Raw genomic sequence first — 19,598 nt, 5'->3', positions numbered from 1 at the left:
AAATGTCTAAGAAGGCCATAAAAGAAACATAACGTAGCGAGTTATTCATATTTGAGATTCACCCAAGACTATGCACCACCATCCTTCTTCATTTGCGTACATCTCTCAAGGGTTTTTAGATATCTCTTCGAACTTCAATCTCATGTACTCCCTCCAAACCACTAATGTAGTTTCTTGGATCTGATTCGAGGAAATGACCAATATATAATTCCCAATATCCCAAGCTATTCTCTCTGGTATAAAAGTGGTTAGCAAATCATATACACGAACCCAGAAATTCACGGACATTAACTCAACTTATTTTCTCTCCAGATTTTAAAGGCTTCATGATCAGAAGATGTTATGAAAACCTCCAAGGACCACCTTGTATCACCCTATCATGATCAATTTGATGAAAAAATTGGACTAAGAAGGCATTATTTCCCAACTCCTTTATGATCACACCTTTTATCGGCCGCCAGATAGACGTTATTGTTTGCTTAAAAGCTGAAAAGTTAATGGGTAATCCGACATATATAACTCTACCCGCAATGCAATTTTACCAATCTTCTAGTTCAGGAACTTTATTGTCAGGATTATTTGGGACTACAACTCCTAGCATTTCTCTCTTCCAATGCAAGTCCACCATATATCTCCTCATGCATCCGATCAACCTCTCCGCGTTCAACACTTTCTCCACCATTAATACCCTCAGAATTACTGGACTCCATTACGTAAATTAAATCTCTGAGAAAACAATAAATGAAATAAGACTCGAGAACAAAACTTTTCAAAAGGCTATAGGAGCAACACTTGTCGTAAGAGACAAGACAATTATTTTAAAGAAGGGTAGATGTTAAATCTTATGTGATAAACGTATGACCGAACTTTAACTGATAAGTAATAACAATCCAACGTACCTGAATGTGTACAAATAATTTTATAATTATGTTAAAAAGAATTGTAAAATGTAACACATTCTGTTAAATTGTTAAGCATAGATTTAATTTCGGTATCTACTCAAAAAAATTTCAATCTCGGTATATGAAAACAATAGTTCAAGATCTACTTGTAAAATAAAAATAAATAAATAAACAAACTAAATCTAACTAATGAAGCATTCATAATTTTACAGTTAATTGCTCTCTTTATTTTATTTTTGTTTAATATACATAGATTATTATAATGATAGGTTTAAATAATATTAATTTTCTTCTTCTAAATTTGATGGTACTTATTCATTCTTTTTTTAAAAAAATACCAGACCTAATAATTTTGTAATAATGGACAGAAAAACATTGAGCCCATAGTTCAAGACTTTAAGCCCACCTCAAAAAAACTCTCTGGCGCAGCCTCCGGTCCACGCAGCGCCTCGAGAGGCGATGACCTTCTCTGCATTTACACTCTCTGGGACAAACAGAGCTACTGATAGTGTGTTCTCTTCTCTCTGAAATCATAAGAGAGGGAAAATCTAATTTTTAGCGTTTTTTAACGGTATCTATGGAGGAGAATCACGAATGTAGAGATATATAGAGTAGAATTACTAACTACCCATCACACCCATGCGTAGAGAGATGCCAGTTTGGGTTCATCCTAAGTGTCTCCTCCTCTTAATTATCCTGGCCATTGTACTAATTTACACTTTTATTACCCCTGAAAAGGTACGGTTTTTTCTGAACTACTTGTTTTGCTTTTTGTATATCCATTGCACTTGTGTAATTTGGATCTGGTTGGTGGGTTTTGTTTGATTTCGGTAATGATGATCTGGGTTTTTGTTATTTCGTTTCGAGCTTTTGATAATTAATTTTTGCAAGGTGGTTTTAATTGATTATCCTTTGCGAGAGAATTATCAGTTTTCCTAACTTTATTTGTAACTTTGCCTTATCTGTTTATGTTTTTTTTTTATAATTGCTTAGTTGACTTTACATATTCTGAGTTGCCTGTGTATTTGGTATTATATATTGGTGAACTACATAGTCTTCATAGTATTGTCATTTGGCTTCCTGTGTGCTTTAATATATAATATGATTTTTTTCTCTGAAAATTTTTAAATGGCTGGCATCACTTGAAATGATTTGGCTTTGTGATACCTTTGTGAACATTTGTTTAGTGTGGATCAAGACAGGTAAGCAGAAATTTTTAGTTATTGATAGATAGTAAATGTAGCTTGAAGTCAGTGTGCTTAGCGAGATAAATCTTTAGAGGCTAAATTAGTAGTTACCGATTCTTGATGTTACTACTTACTAGTGGATAAGTTTATGGTATTGTTGCAAATTTCAGAAGGGAATTCTGATTATGGTGGTTAAGCTTATGTGTAAATCTAAATGATTGTGTTTCGGCATGCGTGTGGAGGTGTTAAATTGCTAAGGGATCCAGTGCTATCATATTCCTGATCAAGATGAATTAATTATCACCTGTATTTATTCTTAAATGTGATATAGGAAAAATGTCATAGCATCCAAAGTGGGGAAGGATGTGCGTTTTGGTTTCCTTTTTCAGCCTGGTGGTTATTTGAGATGGTTTTGAAGCTCCAGTATTCATAGATTGGCACGAAGAAATGGGATTCTCCACTTTTTAGAAAATTAAACGAACTTCATCTATACTTTTGCCTAACCATATCTATGGATCTGTTGTGTGGAGTATGGCTTGTGTGGTTATTACATACATGAAAAAATATGGAGAGTTTCAATTATTTTATATGATCAGAAGTTATTTTATTTAATGGATTTATTTTTTATTCTATTTTTCTTTTTGACCCTTTTGGTGATCCAGGGTCATTTATGTATTAGGACCTTAGGTTAGTAAGAAAGAACTGAGTTCTTTCAAAGTTCTAAAAAGGAGTGGACATCTCCAATGTATTTATTATCCCTGCTGCATGTAAAAAGAGAGATCTGCCTGCATGCTTTCAAATGTAATGTAAGATTGATTTGTTGATAAATCGCAATGCATAACTATACATGCCTTAGAGATAAAATTGCTTATGAGGAAATGGAAAATGTTGTTCATCCCAACCTTTTTTTATTTCATGAATTCTTTGTTCCACTTGATTTGGTATCAGTTGATTGGTCTGGCACTCATCCTACCAATCATAATGCTTAGTGTAATACTTGCTTACCAAAATGAATGACAATTTGCCATGCCAATGAGATAGAAAGATTGTAAAAAACTATGCCTTTTTAGTTGTTTATATTGCTATGGTGGAAAATGAAAACCAGATGTTCTATAGTAAAATATGTTCCTTCTGCTTGATATTTTTTTTCCCTTTTCCAAGTTCAGTGCAGGTGGATTTTTGAGCAATAATATTTTCACTCTCAACAATATATATTATCTTTTTATGCTATATCAATGAAATATTAATGTAGTCCTCCTAAATTGGTGAATAGGTTGAAGAGAAGGTAGAAGACGTGTATGAGATCACTCATAGAGTATATTTGGATGTTGATATTGAAGAACAACGTTTAGGTACTGCTCTTGCTACAAGAATTAACATTTTGTTATGTGTTACTTTTGCTCCCTCTCTTTCTTCTTAAAAATCAGAAGAAGATACTAACTGTCTGAAATATTATTCTTTGCTGGCAGTTCTACCCTGCGATGTTACGTAACCTTTTTCTCTTTTTCGTCTCTTCTTAACTTGAATGCTACGCCTCAATTTGTGCAGGTAGAATTGTTATTGGATTATATGGCCAGGTTGTCCCAAAAACTGTAGGTATGTTCTTAGTGTTCTCTTTGAATTTTCAATAGTAGGATCCTATATATCTTCTTTGACTGGCTTTTTTTGGACATGGATTATGAACAATCTACCATGAAGTTTACAGGTCAAAGTTTGGAGACTGTTAACATCTCTATTGTAAACTTTAAGTGTGGTAAATGTACATGATTAATTGAGGTGACTGCAGTTCAAGGCTTCATGCTTTTAAACGCGGAGGACAACACTTTGAAAAGATTTAACTGCCTTTGCTTTATGAAAATTTTGACTCAATTACTGGTTCCTAGAGATGTTCAATCCAAATCCCATAACCTGGTTTGGATTTCGAGAGAAGTTCTATTTACAGTAAAATAACTGATAGATTGCTGAGTTAGATTAATAAAAGGATAAGGTAGATAATAAAATGGAAGATGTCAGGTTGTTTCAGGTTGATGTTGAGCAGCCCTACTAGTTTCTAACCAAACCTCCATGTATATATCACAAAAACAACATGCTTGATTTTACTATATAGTAGTACCTTCTGACTTGCTCGTTTTGCATTCTGCATTTGATAGTTAGTTTGCTTGGTGTAACTTACTCTTTCTCACCTGTAAGTTCAAGTGAAGCTAAAATAAAAGCATATTAAAAGTGCGTGTGATTTCTTGGGATTAACTACATGTTACTTAGTGGCCTAATGCTTGTGTTCTATTTTGCAGAAAATTTCAGGGCTTTGTGCACAGGTATTGTAGATCTTAATTTTTAATAATTTCTACTATTGTACATCCTGTTTATTCTATGCTTTAGGGATGGAGGCCATTTTTCTTATTGATCCTCTTAACATTGCTTTTTCTTTTGAAGGGGAGAAGGGAAAAGGTAAAAGTGGGAAAAATCTCCACTATAAGGGAACGCCATTTCACCGTATAGTATCTGGGTTTGTTATTCAAGGTGGTGACATCGTACGCGGTGATGGGAAGGGAAGTGATTCTATATATGGTGGCACTTTTTCTGATGAGAATTTTAAGATAAAGCATTCACATGCAGGTTCTTTTTGATCGATTTCTAACTGTTCAACTTATAATTTTCAAGTTAGTTGAGGCCAAAACTTGTTCTTGAGTTTTAAGAGTTATTCTCTAATTTCATCAGTATTTCCTCTGAAACTTTTTGTAGGTGTTGTATCCATGGCGAATTCAGGACCAGATTCCAATGGCTCACAGTTCTTTATCACCACTGTCAAGGCCAGCTGGTAAGCCTATTCTAGTGGTCTTAACAATAGAAACATTGCCAATCATGTAAAAACAAATGTAGAAAATCCAGTTATCATTGATGGCCATTATATTACAAATGTTATGTTCTAACCTTTAAGCTAAGCAGGTTCACATGTTGTAAATTGTATGTGCTTAGGAATTTAGTGAACTAATCGAATCTTATTAACTTTTTGTTCTTTTAATTTTTAGTTTTTTTTGTTCTTTGTTATTGAGAAACAATACGAATATGAGAAAAAAGAAAAAGAACCGATTATTCATGTATTCAAAATTGCTCAAGCAAAATATGAGATTAAGAAAATTAAAGATATATTAAATTTGGGTATATATATACATCTATAATGAATTGTGGATACAGTGATAGAATCCTTCATGATGAGCATATTAAGCAGCTGACCTATACTAGATTTTTGGGTGGAAACACAGATCTGTGTTGCCTTCAAAGTTAACCTTTAAGGTTTTTCTGAGTTGTATAGTATATCAAACTATTGATCATTGAACAAAGCCAGTTTCTTCGTCAATTTCCACTATGAGTTGATTTAGTATGATTTAGCTAGTCCCATTGAGGGTCTGCTGTTGGATAAACTATTATGAATGAATTTGGGTTGTTCACATAATACACCACAATGTCAGAGAACTTTTCGCATGGCACCAGGGACAAGAGGAGTTTGAATTAATTGTAAACTAGCAAGTATTATCTATAAATGTGGTTTAATATTGAAGACTTTTCTTTTGGGAAACACAATCTTTTATTATTTAAACCTTAAAGGAAACTATATATTCAGATTTTTGTTGGACAAAAAACTGAATAAATCAAGTTTAACGTCATCGTTTCATGTCACAATAGGCAAATTATGCATGTGTACAATAGGCAAATGATGCATATGTCCTAATTGTTTTATTATTGTTTTTTAGGAATGGATTGTAATAGAAATTGTTAACCTGCTCCTGGCTTTATGAATCCTGATTACTGGATATGTTGTGGAACAATATTTGACCATTTCATGGCAGCCATTTCATTTGTGTGAATTTTTCTTCTCTGATATAAAACAAAGTCAAATATTCTAACAATCATACAATAAAGGGAACATGTAGAGTTGACTTGGTAGAGAACATAAACTTAGCAATTGACAACTTCTATCATCTCATGATTTGGTTAGATAGCCTCCATTGCATGTGGCTCTTCAAATTGTTCCTGATACTTTTTGTGAATTAACATGTTATACATTTATTTATTGTTTAGGTTGGATGGGGAGCATGTTGTCTTTGGCAAGGTTATTCAGGGCATGGATACTGTTTATGCAATTGAAGGTGGAGCAGGGACCTACAGTGGAAAACCACGAAAGAAAGTAGTTATTGCAGACTCTGGGGAGATACCGAAGGATAAATGGGATGAGGAAAAATGAAATTATATTAAGTTAACAATAGCAAGTTTTCTATTTTGAGTTTTCTAATTTAATTCATACATAAATTATTTCTGTTATCTCTGTATAATGACATGAATTCTTACAGCTCCTGATTTAGATTCAAGTCCTAAGCTTTTCCTAAAATGTCCTCGTTTTTTTTTTTTTTTCATTTTTTGGGTGTTTGGAAAATGTTGCTAATGCTAAGTTGTTAATGATTTAACAATGAATATTTGTTTCTTTGTATCCTCTTTAACAAAGACCGAGTCTGAGAAGGCTGAAACTGAAGTCTTTTTCCAGAAATGCACAAATATGTATCTAAAGCTTCATCTGGGGAGCCAAAGATAATTTTATTTACATCAGTCAACAAAATTGACAGAATGATTCGAGGCGTCTATTTCAATAAATGGCGATTCTGGATGAATGGTTTTTCGAATTTTGATATATAATATTTTACTGTAAATGATTCTTCAATTGAAGTACAGATCTAAAACAAACATGAAACATCTATCCACTTTACTCCATCTAATATAATATGTCATCTATGTACTATATAATATTAAGACCTTAAAACTAAGATAATTGTTCTCTCCTGTTGTTGCCACTTGCTAAATTAAAATTAAATTTAATATTTCATGCTTTGATTAATGCCCACTTGAATAAATTAGTTAATAAATTCTTTAAATAAATACTTTAATTTAGTACTAGTGGATGTATTTAATGATTGTACAGTGGTGCATGTATAACCTGCCAATTGATACAAGTTCCAAATATATATATACTTAATGGTTAATTAATAATTAATTTAAGAAGAATACACATTGTTATAATGGAAGATTCATTTTGAGAGTATTAATTAATTTTTTACAATTTTGCCCTTATTCTATTAAATATAATACTCTATCCGTCCCAAATGTTTACACGGTTTATAAATTTATATACTTAAACAGTTATTTTTTTCATGATAGTCTTTGTGATCGTCCATTAAATGAAAAACTTTTGTTAATATCTTAATGAGTTAAGGATAAAAAATGGCAAAATGATTTTTGTTGATTAAATTTTTAATATACGTGTTTTGTCAAATTATGTAAATAAAATGGAACGAAGAGAATAATTATTTTTTATAATTACTTAAATAACAGATAAAAGTGGACAGAGGAAATAATATTATGTCAATAATGAAAAATGCCACAAAAACTATTATTGCAAGCTTAGTGTATGTATGTTTCAATTGAGCAATAGATACAGGTCCAGATTTGAGTGTTTCATTTAATACAAATAAAAGAATGCAAGTAATTAAGGGCGGAACTTGCAAGAAGTTTTGAGCTGTTCAGGTTGCTTATCTTCTCCTGCAAACCCACTGTCAACCCAGGCAGAATATCCTCCTTCCATATTTCTCACATGCTCAAAACCCTGTCAATAACCAAAATACAATCTAAGCCTCCTTTAGTGTCGTGATATTCGACTCTACTTTCGGCGATTATTTTTGTATTTTATCGATAAATATAGTTATTATTGAAATATAAAAATACAGAATCATAATTGGACATGCAAAATTCAAGAGGATATAAAGATAATCGGTAAAAATTTAGATTTTGCATTAGGCCAACAAAAGTAAGCTTACTGCATTTAGAAGATCAACGCAGGCACGAAGGGACCTACCTCCGCTGTTACAACCCTTGAAAAAGTTCGAAAAAAAGCTTCGCAAGTTAGACCAAAGCTATAAGATTATATCAAATCAATTTAATGAAACATAATGAAATAAGTAATTGTCCAAAAAAATTTTAGGATCATTACAAAATAACCTTTCAGGTTTGCCTTAATAGACTTCAAAATTTGTAATATTTCACCACATTTTTAATATCTGATTTATTAAATTAGATTGCCCTTTAGTACCTAAATTTTTAATATTGATTACAGTTAGGCTCTAAATTCTTAAATTTTAAAACACTTTAATCCTTAAAACTTAAATTCTTGAATAGCGTGGGGTCTAAAGTTGTACTATTTCCATTAAATTAACCGAAAACGGAAAAAAAAAAAAGAAAAAGAAAAAAGGAAAATTACCAGGACCAGATAATCATGCTTCTTGCAAATTGAGGCCACTAGGCTCAGAAATTGAGGATTGTTCACTCTTCCTGCTTGTTGACAGAAAGATAAAGGGATTAGCATATTAACGAAAATTGCTATTTTTTTTTATTTTTTCCTTTTTTAAATCTTGAATTAAAACAATATATATTTTCGGTTATTATTCACTTAAATTCAGTGCAATAGCAGATAATCTCCAGGCCAAACGGTTAAGGGTGATGCTGTGAGACCAATGTGTTGTAAAATACAACTGTAAAATTAAAATAAAATTGAAAATCAACAAAGATTCATACCTTGCTGTGTCTTGAACATGTAAGGAACATTCAAGGCATTCTCAATATGGCTCTTGTTAAACTCTTCAGTTGTCCTAGTAATCAAATAATCTTTAAATGCCACATAAATCCAATATACATGTAATCCAATTCCCATAGCTCATGTAAAAGACAATTTCTAATTTTATTTTTAAAATCATACAAAAAAAGGGTGTTGAGAGCTCAAGACTCTTTTACTATGTGAATATAAAAATTAAGAAACGATTTATTGATTATTTTAATTGACGTTCCATGCACAAAAATCCCTGCTGCATGACCGTGAAAATAGTGTATTGAAATTTGAGTTTAAAGATCATACCTGACATCCAAATAATAGTAACCAGAGGAGAGGAGATCTTTAGCAGCTTGCACATCAACAGTAACAACATCTTCAGGCCTACACAAAAGGGAAGGAAAAAAAAAATTGAGAAGAAGGGATATAAAAAATTTTATATAAGTAATTCACCAAAGAGTTCATTCCAAAAGAGAGGGAGTTATTATTTTATTTTTATTTATAATATTGGGAAAGATGGACTCAGTTTTGTAATCTTGCCTGATAAAAATTTTTCAAAATTTTGTTAGCTTTTATGATTTTTCAGAAAATGTTAATCAAAACATAAATCCAGTAAGCAGAAATAGGGTCTAAATTTTGTAACCAAAACAACAAATCAAGAAATATTTGATTAAAATCAAAGTGAGATTTAACCTTTTGGTTGCATCCATGGAAGTCTGAAATGAAGAACTGATTTCTCTTCACCTTGGTCAACGCTTTTGGATACACTTGCACCCAAAGAAGGTTAGACTTTGTAAAAATATGCAGTCAACTCTTACTCCATCACATATATAATCAAGCTTGCAAATGAATATATATATATATATATATATATATATATATACTGAATTTATAGATGCAGACAGTATACCAAATTAGCTGTGAAATTATAATATCTGCTTTTCTAATGTCTCATCTTTCAATTGAGATTTGGTCATTAATTGTGGTTTAGTACATATTAAAACTTAATATTTCAGTTAAAAGGGCTTAAATTATAAATATTGTGTGGGGACGGAAAGAACGAAAGTTACCTTCATTTGAATTATAAGCTATCATAGGAAATTCATGCAAGTTTTGTTTTAAAACCTTCTTAATTTTGATGTTTTGTTCTGAATTGAAATGTATTCGCACACTCATAAGTATTATTCTCAAATATAGTCACTTTATATGGATTAAAATTATTATAAATATAATTTTCTTTTAGTTTTTAGTAAAATAAAAATATTACTGTTATGCAAAAGTCAATTCTTATGCATCGAATGACACATTAAAATATAGACTATTAGTAATGATATTTGACCCGACAATAAAATTGAGTTTGAATCCCTCTCCTCAGTACTAAAAAAAAAACTATGGAATGACAAATATTTAAAATACTCCAAGTATTTTATTCTAGTATGAGCTATTAAAATTAAAGAAATTTTGTCATCATAAGTTTAATAAAATTTTAAATATTTATGTGTACAAAGCAAAAGTATGATACAATTTATCTATTAAATAACAGCCGAATACATAAATTGCTTTCTGAACTTTGACAAATTAACCCTACAACACCCTCAATTTTATGGGGAATCAATTATGCACCCAAAGTAAAAAATTTTGCACTAATTAAACACATTTTCACACTGACAACCACGTGTGTATTACATGGGGAAAACTTTGCCTAGACTCGGTCTATGGCCACTCATGGACTGAGCAAATGAAATTCAGGATTTTCTAAAAAATATTTTGATTTTTCTTTTTCAAGTGTATGATAAAAAATACCGTCATTTCAATAAGAATACTGAATTTCATTAGTTTAATCTATAGGTAGGACATGGATCAGATCTAAATAAGTTTTCCCATTACGTGAAAGCTGAGTAGAATAAATAAATGAAAATGGAACCCAATTTTATTTACACATCGGGCAACTTTAAAAATAAAAAAATAAAGTTGGTTTTGTTGTTTTCTTCTCCTTTACAAAGCTTTATCTCTCTAATGCATAGAAAAACAGAGCAAAAGTTAGAAACATACGAGGACTCCAATTCTTAAAGAAAGAAAGAGATGAAGACATCATCTCTTTATTTTGTAAGAGAAAAGTAATTCTTGAGATACCATACAATAAAAAGGATAGAAAAGAAAAAAGAAATCCAGAAAAACTAGAAACCTCTATTTTTAATTACACACACATATATATAGAGGGGGAGGGTAGGGGAGAAAAATATTAAAATTAAAAAAAGATCATTATCATTCAGGGTGTTGTTATAGATTCTCCCAGTCACCATAATTGCTCTCTAGACGTATGCAAAGGAGTAGCTCAAAAGTAATAAGCAATGGAGTTGCCAAAACATTATGAGATGGTGCCTACTGTAAAGAACAAGAATGTTATAATAGATCAAAAATCCAAATTCAGATTTCTGAAGAACAATATCATAAATTATCAACATAAGAAAGATGATATCTATAAAACCAATACGGCGATCATTAGGCATTGATAGAGCAGGTAAAGAAAATCAACCACGTGCTCTCATTGCGTGAAATAGCCACATAGGCGAAAAAAGGAACCTGCATGATCAAACAAGACCACCAAACTAAATTGTGTTTTGCTGCTGAGAATTGAAAAGATCGTGATTTTGCTGCTGAGAATGAAAATTATGGATTTTTTGCAGAAAATTTTAGCTCCGAGTGGCGAACATTTAAAGAAAAGAAAATTGAAGAGTTCAAGTCAATAGATGAAGAATAGAGGAAATCTCTGTACACAAGCAAAGAGTTGTAGAGGAAAAGAACAAAACGGAACAACAAAAATAAGAGTTTACTCTCCAAGAACATCTTCAAGAACCGAAATCTGCAAAATAAAAGCTTTAGAAGATATGAAGATGGCAAAGTTGAAAATAAAAAATATCTCCCTCAAAAAATTTACGAAGAAGAAGTCCAAAACAATTTTCCTTGCACTAAAGTCGTTGACACACAGAGGGAGAGACGGATTGCAAGCTGTTTTGCTGCAAGTAAAACTCTAATTTAGGTAGAGGCGAATAGGAAAAGTAGTTGCGAAATGGAAGAAAACTTTCCACTAAGAGCCAAGATGGACAAGGTTTTTCTATGTTGGCCTTCATAAAATGATTGTATAATGAGGATTCTGTCAGCATAGAGAAGTGCAAGAGATGAAAAATTGGACTTGAGATGCATAATTGGTCCCTGTAAAGTTATGGGTTTTTTTTTTTTTTTTTTTTTTTTTTTTTTTTTTTTTTTAAATACTTGGGCAAATATATGTATTTGGTTATTAAATAACATTTCAATTGAGAACAAATACTGAAGGTTGTTTACATGTAAAAAACTGATGTAGTTTTCTTGAAAATAGTTTTACGTGCGAATCCGTCAATTTTTTATTTAGAAAACTGGAAAATAAATTCAAATTTTTTAAAATTTAGCTACAATTTTCTTTCATAAAAAAAAGTTATTTTTCATTGTGGGTCTGCATATATGAATTCATTATATATAACTCATTTTTTTTACTTAAACATATTATCAAGTCGTATATACACTTATCACTATATTATTTATTGATTTACATTTTTATATAACTCAAATTACACCATAATTGATTATCAAATCTCATTACTATTATATTATAAAATTAAAATTAATGAGACATTTAGCAAAGTCAGATTTTATAGTCTCGTATTGTCTGCATCTATGAATTCATGTTATATTATACATATTTATTTATTTGTAAGGCGGCTCTTGAAGGTGATATTTGTCTCCATCTATCAATTTATTTTATATAACTCAAATCTAAGTCACAAAAGCAATTGGGACTTGTACACTAACGTATATCTTAGTGATAAGTATATATACGCCTGATAATAGATTTAAGTTCGAATTATTTTTCTCATTACTTAAAAAGCGATCTGGACTTTTAGGTGGCTCTTCTTAAGGTCCTGCTTCAATAACTAATTGTAAAATTATTCTATATATATGCAAAGAAGTTAAATGAAAACTGACTATAAAATTACCGTAAAATATATCTTTTATGCCTACATAACTCGTATTGTGACAAATTAAAATTCACTTGTATGTTAAAAGATATATTTTAAGTTAAATTTAGAAGACTTCTTAAAAATACAAGGCTTTCAAACTAATTTTCTCAAATCATTTTTTTTAACAGCTCCCTAAATTTAAAAATTAAAAAGTGATCAAGAAACTAAATTCAAAATGTAATGATCTAGCCAATAATTGACAGAGATGAGTTACGTTTATTTTGGAATTGTATTTATTAAAAAAATTAAAAGAAACCAAAAAAAAAAAAAAAATGTAATAAATAAGTCGATAGCCAACGAAGCGCTTGGCCTCATCATCACTCATCTCCAAAGTCATATTCGTGTCCACATTATAAAAATTCAATCGACCAACGTACCAGCTCCGGCGCCAGTCAACCACACCAAATATGCTCTCATCCCTATCACCACCATAAACCAGCACTCTAATTTATCCCTCTCTCTCTCTCTCTCTCTCTCTCTCTCTCTGATATGGGCAGTACTGAAGAACCAAATAAAGCCGGTTCTCTGTATGACTACTCTTCCCCGTCAGAGCCTCTCCTCTCCAAACCACCCTTCTTTCCTCCTCCTCCTCCGCCTCCACCTCCGCCTCCTCTAATCGAAGAATCCACCTCGCCCAGTCCAGATGAATCCGACCCCACCCAATACCTCCAGATCTCTTACAACTACGGTCCTAGACCTTTCAAAGACATTGCCTTTCTCATTCTCTTTGTTCTCTTTGTTCTTTGCACTTTCGGTTTTGGAATTTTCTCTATCTTTCATAGAAATCCGAATTACTCTACTCTTTCCTCTTATACATATGATTCCAATTTAACTTCTTGTGTTAAGGACTCGTTGTCTTTATCCAATGATGGATTACTCAGAATCAATTTTTATTATTACTTCTTGAGTTCGTCAAGTTCGAGTTTTGGGAAGGCTTTGATATGGAGTCTTGTAATTACTTTAGTTTTGAGTGCACCTATTTGCTTTCTCTTGCTTTTGTTGCTCAAGCATTACACCAAACAGATTGTGTACATCTCACTTCCTTTCTTTGTTGTTATTCCCATCTTTTTTAATATCTATTGGTTTGTTGCCTGCACTGTTAGTTCTTCTTGTAGCGATGGATTTCCTTTGATTTATAGGATTTTGGTCATGGTTTTTGTATTCTTAGGTATTGGAATCATTGTGTGGATTTTTGTAGCTAATAGGCATCGAATTGAGTTGACTTTGAGGATAATTGCAGTTGCTTCTGATGCACTTTCTAGTAATTTGGGGTTATTTGTTGCATTGCCATTATTGGCAATTGGTTTAATGGTTTATTATATTCCAATCGTGGTGTTTTTAGTTTTTGCTAGGCTGAACGGGAAAATTGTGCCTAAGGAATCAAGTGGAGAATACACTTGTATTTGGAAGCAGGATAGTTGGGTTCCTGCTTACAATGTATTGGCAATCCTTACAATGCTTTGGTCTTTGACTTCGATGGTAGAAGCTCAGGTTTATGTGATCAGTGGAACTATTGCTCAGTGGTACTTTACAAAGGAGGATTCAACTCCTGAAAGGAGCATTAGAAGTTCTTTGAGGTGATTTCCAGCTTCCACTTCTTTGTATGGTGTAAAGTATGCATATTTAGGTAGTGTTTTTGGTTATATGGTTGCATTAAACTCTCTGTGTATTACTTTACTGGATTTTGATTTGGACAATTTGGAGTGTGCACTTGTTATCTGAATTCTGTATTGGGATGGTATTACACTAGTAATAGTCATGAATTATGATCCCAAACGATTCTTTCCAGAGTGACCTAGTGTCGTAAATTACCTTGAGTTATTTCTCATGGATATCAGTTTCATTCCTCCAAAATGATATAAAATATATTTATGCATTTTTTATTTTTTGTACTAGTTAGTTCAAAACCTTTGCCTTCTGAACCCCCAACTTAAAGTGTTGCTTGGTGCAAAATAAACCTACACGGTTGCATGTGAGAATCAGCCAATAGTTGACATTTAGAAGTTGATTTGTAAATTTGGCCTTTCATATAACACCATCTCCTTAATGGATTTTCAAAATTATTTACCTTTGTATCTAATCTTGCTTAGCATAGACCATCTAATGATTTCTTTACAAGCGAAGTTCTTGTAGACTGTAGTTTCTTTGATTTCAGTGAATATCCTAAGAAAATTTGAAGTTTTTGGATGGATAGCTGGAGTTGAGATTGCAACCCCCAAAATATGTTTCACAATGCGGTTGCTCCTAGAATCATGACCTCAACATTTCCACTATCTTGTCCATTTTCAAATGCATAATGAATTTTCCATTTTCCATTCACTTTTTCTGCAATGCTAATTGGTGTTTGTGGCTCCAAAGACGTTATGCTTTGGTCTATGTTTAAATTCCTTTATACTATGTAGTATTTTTATGGCACTATGGATGTTCAACGTCCTCCATTTTGTTTAGCGATCCCTATCTTCTCTCTTTTTTTTTTTTTTATCCTCCTTTATGCGTGTGTCTATTTATTTAAAATGAGAAATAATGAAATCTAGTTTGTGGATTTCCATAAAACTGTGGTTTGATTATATTTTTATATTGCTGATTACAAAAAGTTTTCATGATAGTCCGTTCTTTTTCTGTTAGATGATAACCAACTTATTTTCATTAAGTTTCTGTGTCAATATTGAATGTTATGTAAGGGACCACTTATTGGGTGAAGAATTTTAGATATTTTAAGCACTTTCAAACGACCTTGTTATATTGATATTTACCTTCTCATACTAATTTCGTTGCCATTCCAACTGGGTATATATATATATAGGCTGCTGTAAGGAGTATATAGATGCTTTAAATATGTGCATGCACTAGCTCCCCAAACCCAAAGAACATTAATTTGTATTTCCATCCGAAGAGGTGCTTATTAGGATTTTGTTCAGCATTTTCATCTTCCTGAAGTTTTATTGTAAGTACAAACCTATCACATACCTTTCCGTGTCCATTAATTGTGGACATTTTGGTATCCTTGCTACCAGTATTTCTATAGCTTATAACTATGCTTCTCAGAGGATTACAAACATAAACTTCACCTCTTTTTTTTTTTTTTTTTTTTGTATTGTGTTTTAAACACTTGCAGAAATGCATTTGGCCCCTCCTCTGGCACTGTATGTTTATCCGGACTACTTATTTGCATTGTCCGTATGGTGCGTGCTGCTGTTGATAGTGCTAGACAAGACAATGCCCGTGGCATGATGAACCTTGTATTGCGGTGTTGTGTTGATGTATTAGTGTCAGCGGTGGATTTTCTTAACAAGTTCACAATCAACTTTGCAGCAATAACTGGTGAAGCCTACTGTACCTGTGCAAGGATGACATATGAACTCCTAAGACGCAATCTTCTCTCTGCAGCTTTTGTAGAGACTGTCTCGTCTCGTTTGTTGGCTGGCGTTATATTTGTCCTCTCAGCAATTTATGCAATTGTGGTGAGTACCTATTTTAATACTTGTTTATTTATTTTATCTCTATGAGTTGCAGGTTTATGATGAAAACTGATAACTTTTTGACATTTTCCTAGTGGATTAGGAAAATTGATTGTGTTTCAAGTATATTCCTAGGTCCTAACTCCTAAGTCCATAGCTGAGAGAAGGAGTGGTATTTCCTAATATTTGTTATTTATAAAGAGAGAGAGAGAGAGAGAGAGAGAGAGAGAGAGAGAGGGAGTAGGATTCCCTAATATTTGTTATTTATAAGGCCCAGTCATCTTAAACCCCAAAATATAGCATGGGTTTTTCAATATATGCTTTGAATTTCATCAATTTGGTTCAGAATTTATTGATTTTGTTCAATTGTATCGTATGGGTTTTGGCCATATGGCTGCACACGAATGGTCAATAATTGCCAACTCAAATTATGTGGGCTCCTGTGATATCGTAAAAGCCATCATAATGGCATTTTGTGAAGTATGGATCTAAAGGCATTTTAAGCAACTTTATAATGTGGGAAAATTTCACAAAATGCCATGTTTTGGTGGCTCTTAGGCCTCAGTGGCTCAATTCATTCAGGCTGGCAAGTAAGGCTCATATTTTGTTCTCACTGCAACACCATGTTACATCCACATGGGCATGCATCCTAGACGACCCATCGGGTACAATTAGAACAAAACTGGTAATTTATGCACCAAATTGATGATGTGTGAAATATAATGGAAAAGAAATGCATAAATTTGAGCGTTTTCTTTTTTTAAATCATTACCCTGCTTGCAATTATTTCTAGTTCGAATACAACTATTTTTATGATTAAATGATTAACCCTTGTCATGTGAGTAGAGTGGCAGACATCTGAAAAAAAAAAAGCCCATGCTTTTGTTTTCTTTCTTTATTGCCATAGTTACTTGTAGCTTGCATGCTGCTGTTTTTGTTTATAAGTTACTTTCAATTACGATGAGAAAACGGTTTATAAGTTATTTTCTAAGGACAATATGTTCCTGATTCTGTTTTTGTTTAAATAGGTTTGTGCCATCTTGAAAGGTGTGAGCAAACTTGGGGTTGATTCGTACTACGTAGCTCTTCTTACATGGGCACTATTAATAGTGATCCTGAGCTTCTTTGTCCATGTTCTGGACAATGTGATTGACACAGTTTATGTATGCTATGCTATAGACAGAGATAGAGGGGAGGTTTTTAAACAAGAGGTTCATGATGTTTATGTTCATCTACCCATCAGCCGAAATCATAGATCACCTATTATTGCCAAAACTCACGATGTATGATAAAAAATCCTGGACCTCTCATGTGTTGCTGTTGCTCTGTCATTTGTTCTTTTCATGTAACTACCAGTTGACTAGTTGTGCATACCTTCAATTGATTGAGAATTTTGAGGCTTGTTCAATAAAGAGCTTAATGTTTAGGCAACTTTCTGCGATAAGATGTTAATATCATCGGCCACTGCATGATCCAAGTTCAACTGAATCTGGTTATTTCTGAATTCTGCAGGTTTTTTTTTTTTTTGATACTTTCTGATCTTGTATTTTCTGATTGTAGCTCTAATGTTAAAAAGAAACGCTTGTTTCCGTGGGTTATTATTTTTCTTGTTTGTTGTTATTTTTGAGCCAAGGTTTTGGATATCCTGGTTTTCTGATGATTATAGCTCTCTTCCCTGTTTCCTCTGAAAATTGGAAGACCCAAAGTAGTCCAACTTAAAATTTCTGATTTCAGTGCACTCACAGTGGTCACCCCACAACAGATAAAAATTGTTGGACTTCAATGAGTTTGAACTGGTTCACAAGGATATTGAAATTGAATTAACTAATATTATTGGTTAACTATATTTTTATCTATAAATTTTTTTTAATTTAGAAAATATTAGAAATATACAACTGTAAGTTTATTGAATTAAAATGTTCAATCAAATGTAATTGAGTTTTTGTTTGTGTTCGAGTTCCTAATGTGTATGAATTTGAATTGATCAATGTTTGTTTTTTTTTTTTTTTTTTTTTTTTTGGAAAATAATTGACCAATGAGTTTAATAAAACATTTTAACGAGTTGCACTTAGGAATGGCAACGACTACTATTTTACAAATTATTATTACTTACAATATAGCTAAAATAATATAAGGGACACGTGACAATAATCTGGGGGCAGATGAAAAAGAAAAGTAAGACAAATAATAGGACCGAGGGAGTATATTGGAGTTTAAAACCTATTGTCTAATTATGCCATTGAGTATTTTTAAATGTTTTTGCTTGTATTTATTATTATTAGGTAAAATAATTATTTCGTGTCTGAAGTTTGCTATAATTATTTAAGTAGTTTCTGACATTTATACAAATATTTATAACGTTCTTGAGGATCACTTCCGTCTTATTAATTGGTCATTCTATTTAAAAATTACACTTTTTTCGTTAATTTTGAGAGGAAAAGACGAAATTATCTTTTGAAAAAATAATTATTTCAACAGGTTTGCCATAATTATTTAAGTAATTCCTGACATTTATACAAATATTTATAATGTACTTAAAGTTCACTTTTGTCATATTAATTGGTCTCTCTGTACAAAAAAATACAATTTTTTCATTAATTTTGAGAGGAAAAGACGAAATTATCCTTTATAAGTTTTCATCGACATTATTGTCAATCCCTTCCTCTAAAATACCTAAAATTCAAATTTTCACCATTTTCCTCAATCCAATACAGTCTTCATTGCCACCATTGTCTCTTTGTCAACTATCATCTCCATAACCAGATCACCACCAAAACTAAAAGGGAAAATAATTATTTCGTCCCTGAGGTTTGTTATAATTATTTAAGTAGTCCCTGATGTTTATATAAATATTTATAACTTCCATGAGGTTCACTTTCGTCGTATTACTTGGTCCTTCCGTCCAAAAAATACACTTTTTACTGTTAATTTTTAATAGAATGACCAAACTATCCTAAATCCTTTAATCAAGGAGAGAGAAATAAATCGATGAAGGGTAATGATGGCTTGATTGAGTTTGGATGTCAGGTTTTAGTTTTGGTGGTAATCTGGTTATGAAGATGATGGTTGACAGAGACACAATGGTAGCAATGAAGACCGTGTTGGGTTGAAGAAAATAGTGAAAATTTGAGTTTTTGGTATTTTAGAGGAAAGGGATTGACAAAAATGTCAATGAAAACTTATAAAGGATAATTTTGTCTTTTCCTCTCAAAATTAACGAAAAAGTGTATTTTTTTTACGGGAGTACCAATTCATATGACGGAAGTAAATCTCATGAATATTATAAATATTTGTATAAATATCGGGAACTATTTAAATAATTATAGCAAAGTTCAGGGATGAAATAA

General features: G+C 31.9%; 3 protein-coding genes across 3 annotated transcripts; 2 read left to right on the top strand and 1 right to left on the bottom strand.

The window, feature by feature from the left end:
* Positions 1-1,297: 1,297 nt before the first annotated feature.
* LOC149499252 (Cyclophilin-like peptidyl-prolyl cis-trans isomerase family protein) lies at positions 1,298-6,476 on the top strand. The gene is made up of 7 exons (XM_089723824.1): positions 1,298-1,640; positions 3,363-3,441; positions 3,638-3,685; positions 4,381-4,404; positions 4,523-4,705; positions 4,832-4,907; positions 6,170-6,476. The coding sequence occupies exons 1-7, from the start codon at positions 1,542-1,544 to the stop codon at positions 6,330-6,332; spliced, it is 672 nt and encodes a 223-aa protein (XP_089579950.1). The 5' UTR covers positions 1,298-1,541; the 3' UTR covers positions 6,333-6,476.
* A 1,015-nt stretch (positions 6,477-7,491) lies between these two features.
* LOC149499251 (Rhodanese/Cell cycle control phosphatase superfamily protein) lies at positions 7,492-9,556 on the bottom strand. The gene is made up of 6 exons (XM_089726620.1): positions 9,432-9,556; positions 9,045-9,122; positions 8,708-8,781; positions 8,394-8,464; positions 7,954-8,007; positions 7,492-7,742 (listed from the first exon to the last, which is right to left on the bottom strand). Exons 1-6 carry the CDS (start codon positions 9,446-9,448, stop codon positions 7,626-7,628), a joined length of 411 nt encoding a protein of 136 aa, XP_089582746.1. The 5' UTR covers positions 9,449-9,556; the 3' UTR covers positions 7,492-7,625.
* A 3,543-nt stretch (positions 9,557-13,099) lies between these two features.
* LOC105641763 (Plasma-membrane choline transporter family protein) lies at positions 13,100-17,849 on the top strand. Its single transcript, XM_012226360.4, has 3 exons — positions 13,100-14,370; positions 15,909-16,254; positions 17,280-17,849. The coding sequence occupies exons 1-3, from the start codon at positions 13,283-13,285 to the stop codon at positions 17,538-17,540; spliced, it is 1,695 nt and encodes a 564-aa protein (XP_012081750.1). The 5' UTR covers positions 13,100-13,282; the 3' UTR covers positions 17,541-17,849.
* Positions 17,850-19,598: the final 1,749 nt, after the last annotated feature.

Source organism: Jatropha curcas, chromosome 1, assembly GCF_041381405.1.
Source record: "Jatropha curcas cultivar XTBG-Jc1 chromosome 1, XTBG_Jcur_1.0, whole genome shotgun sequence".
Lineage (NCBI taxonomy): Eukaryota > Viridiplantae > Streptophyta > Magnoliopsida > Malpighiales > Euphorbiaceae > Jatropha > Jatropha curcas.
Note: the sequence above shows the minus strand (reverse complement) of the source record. Positions and strands in the feature narration are given on the sequence as shown.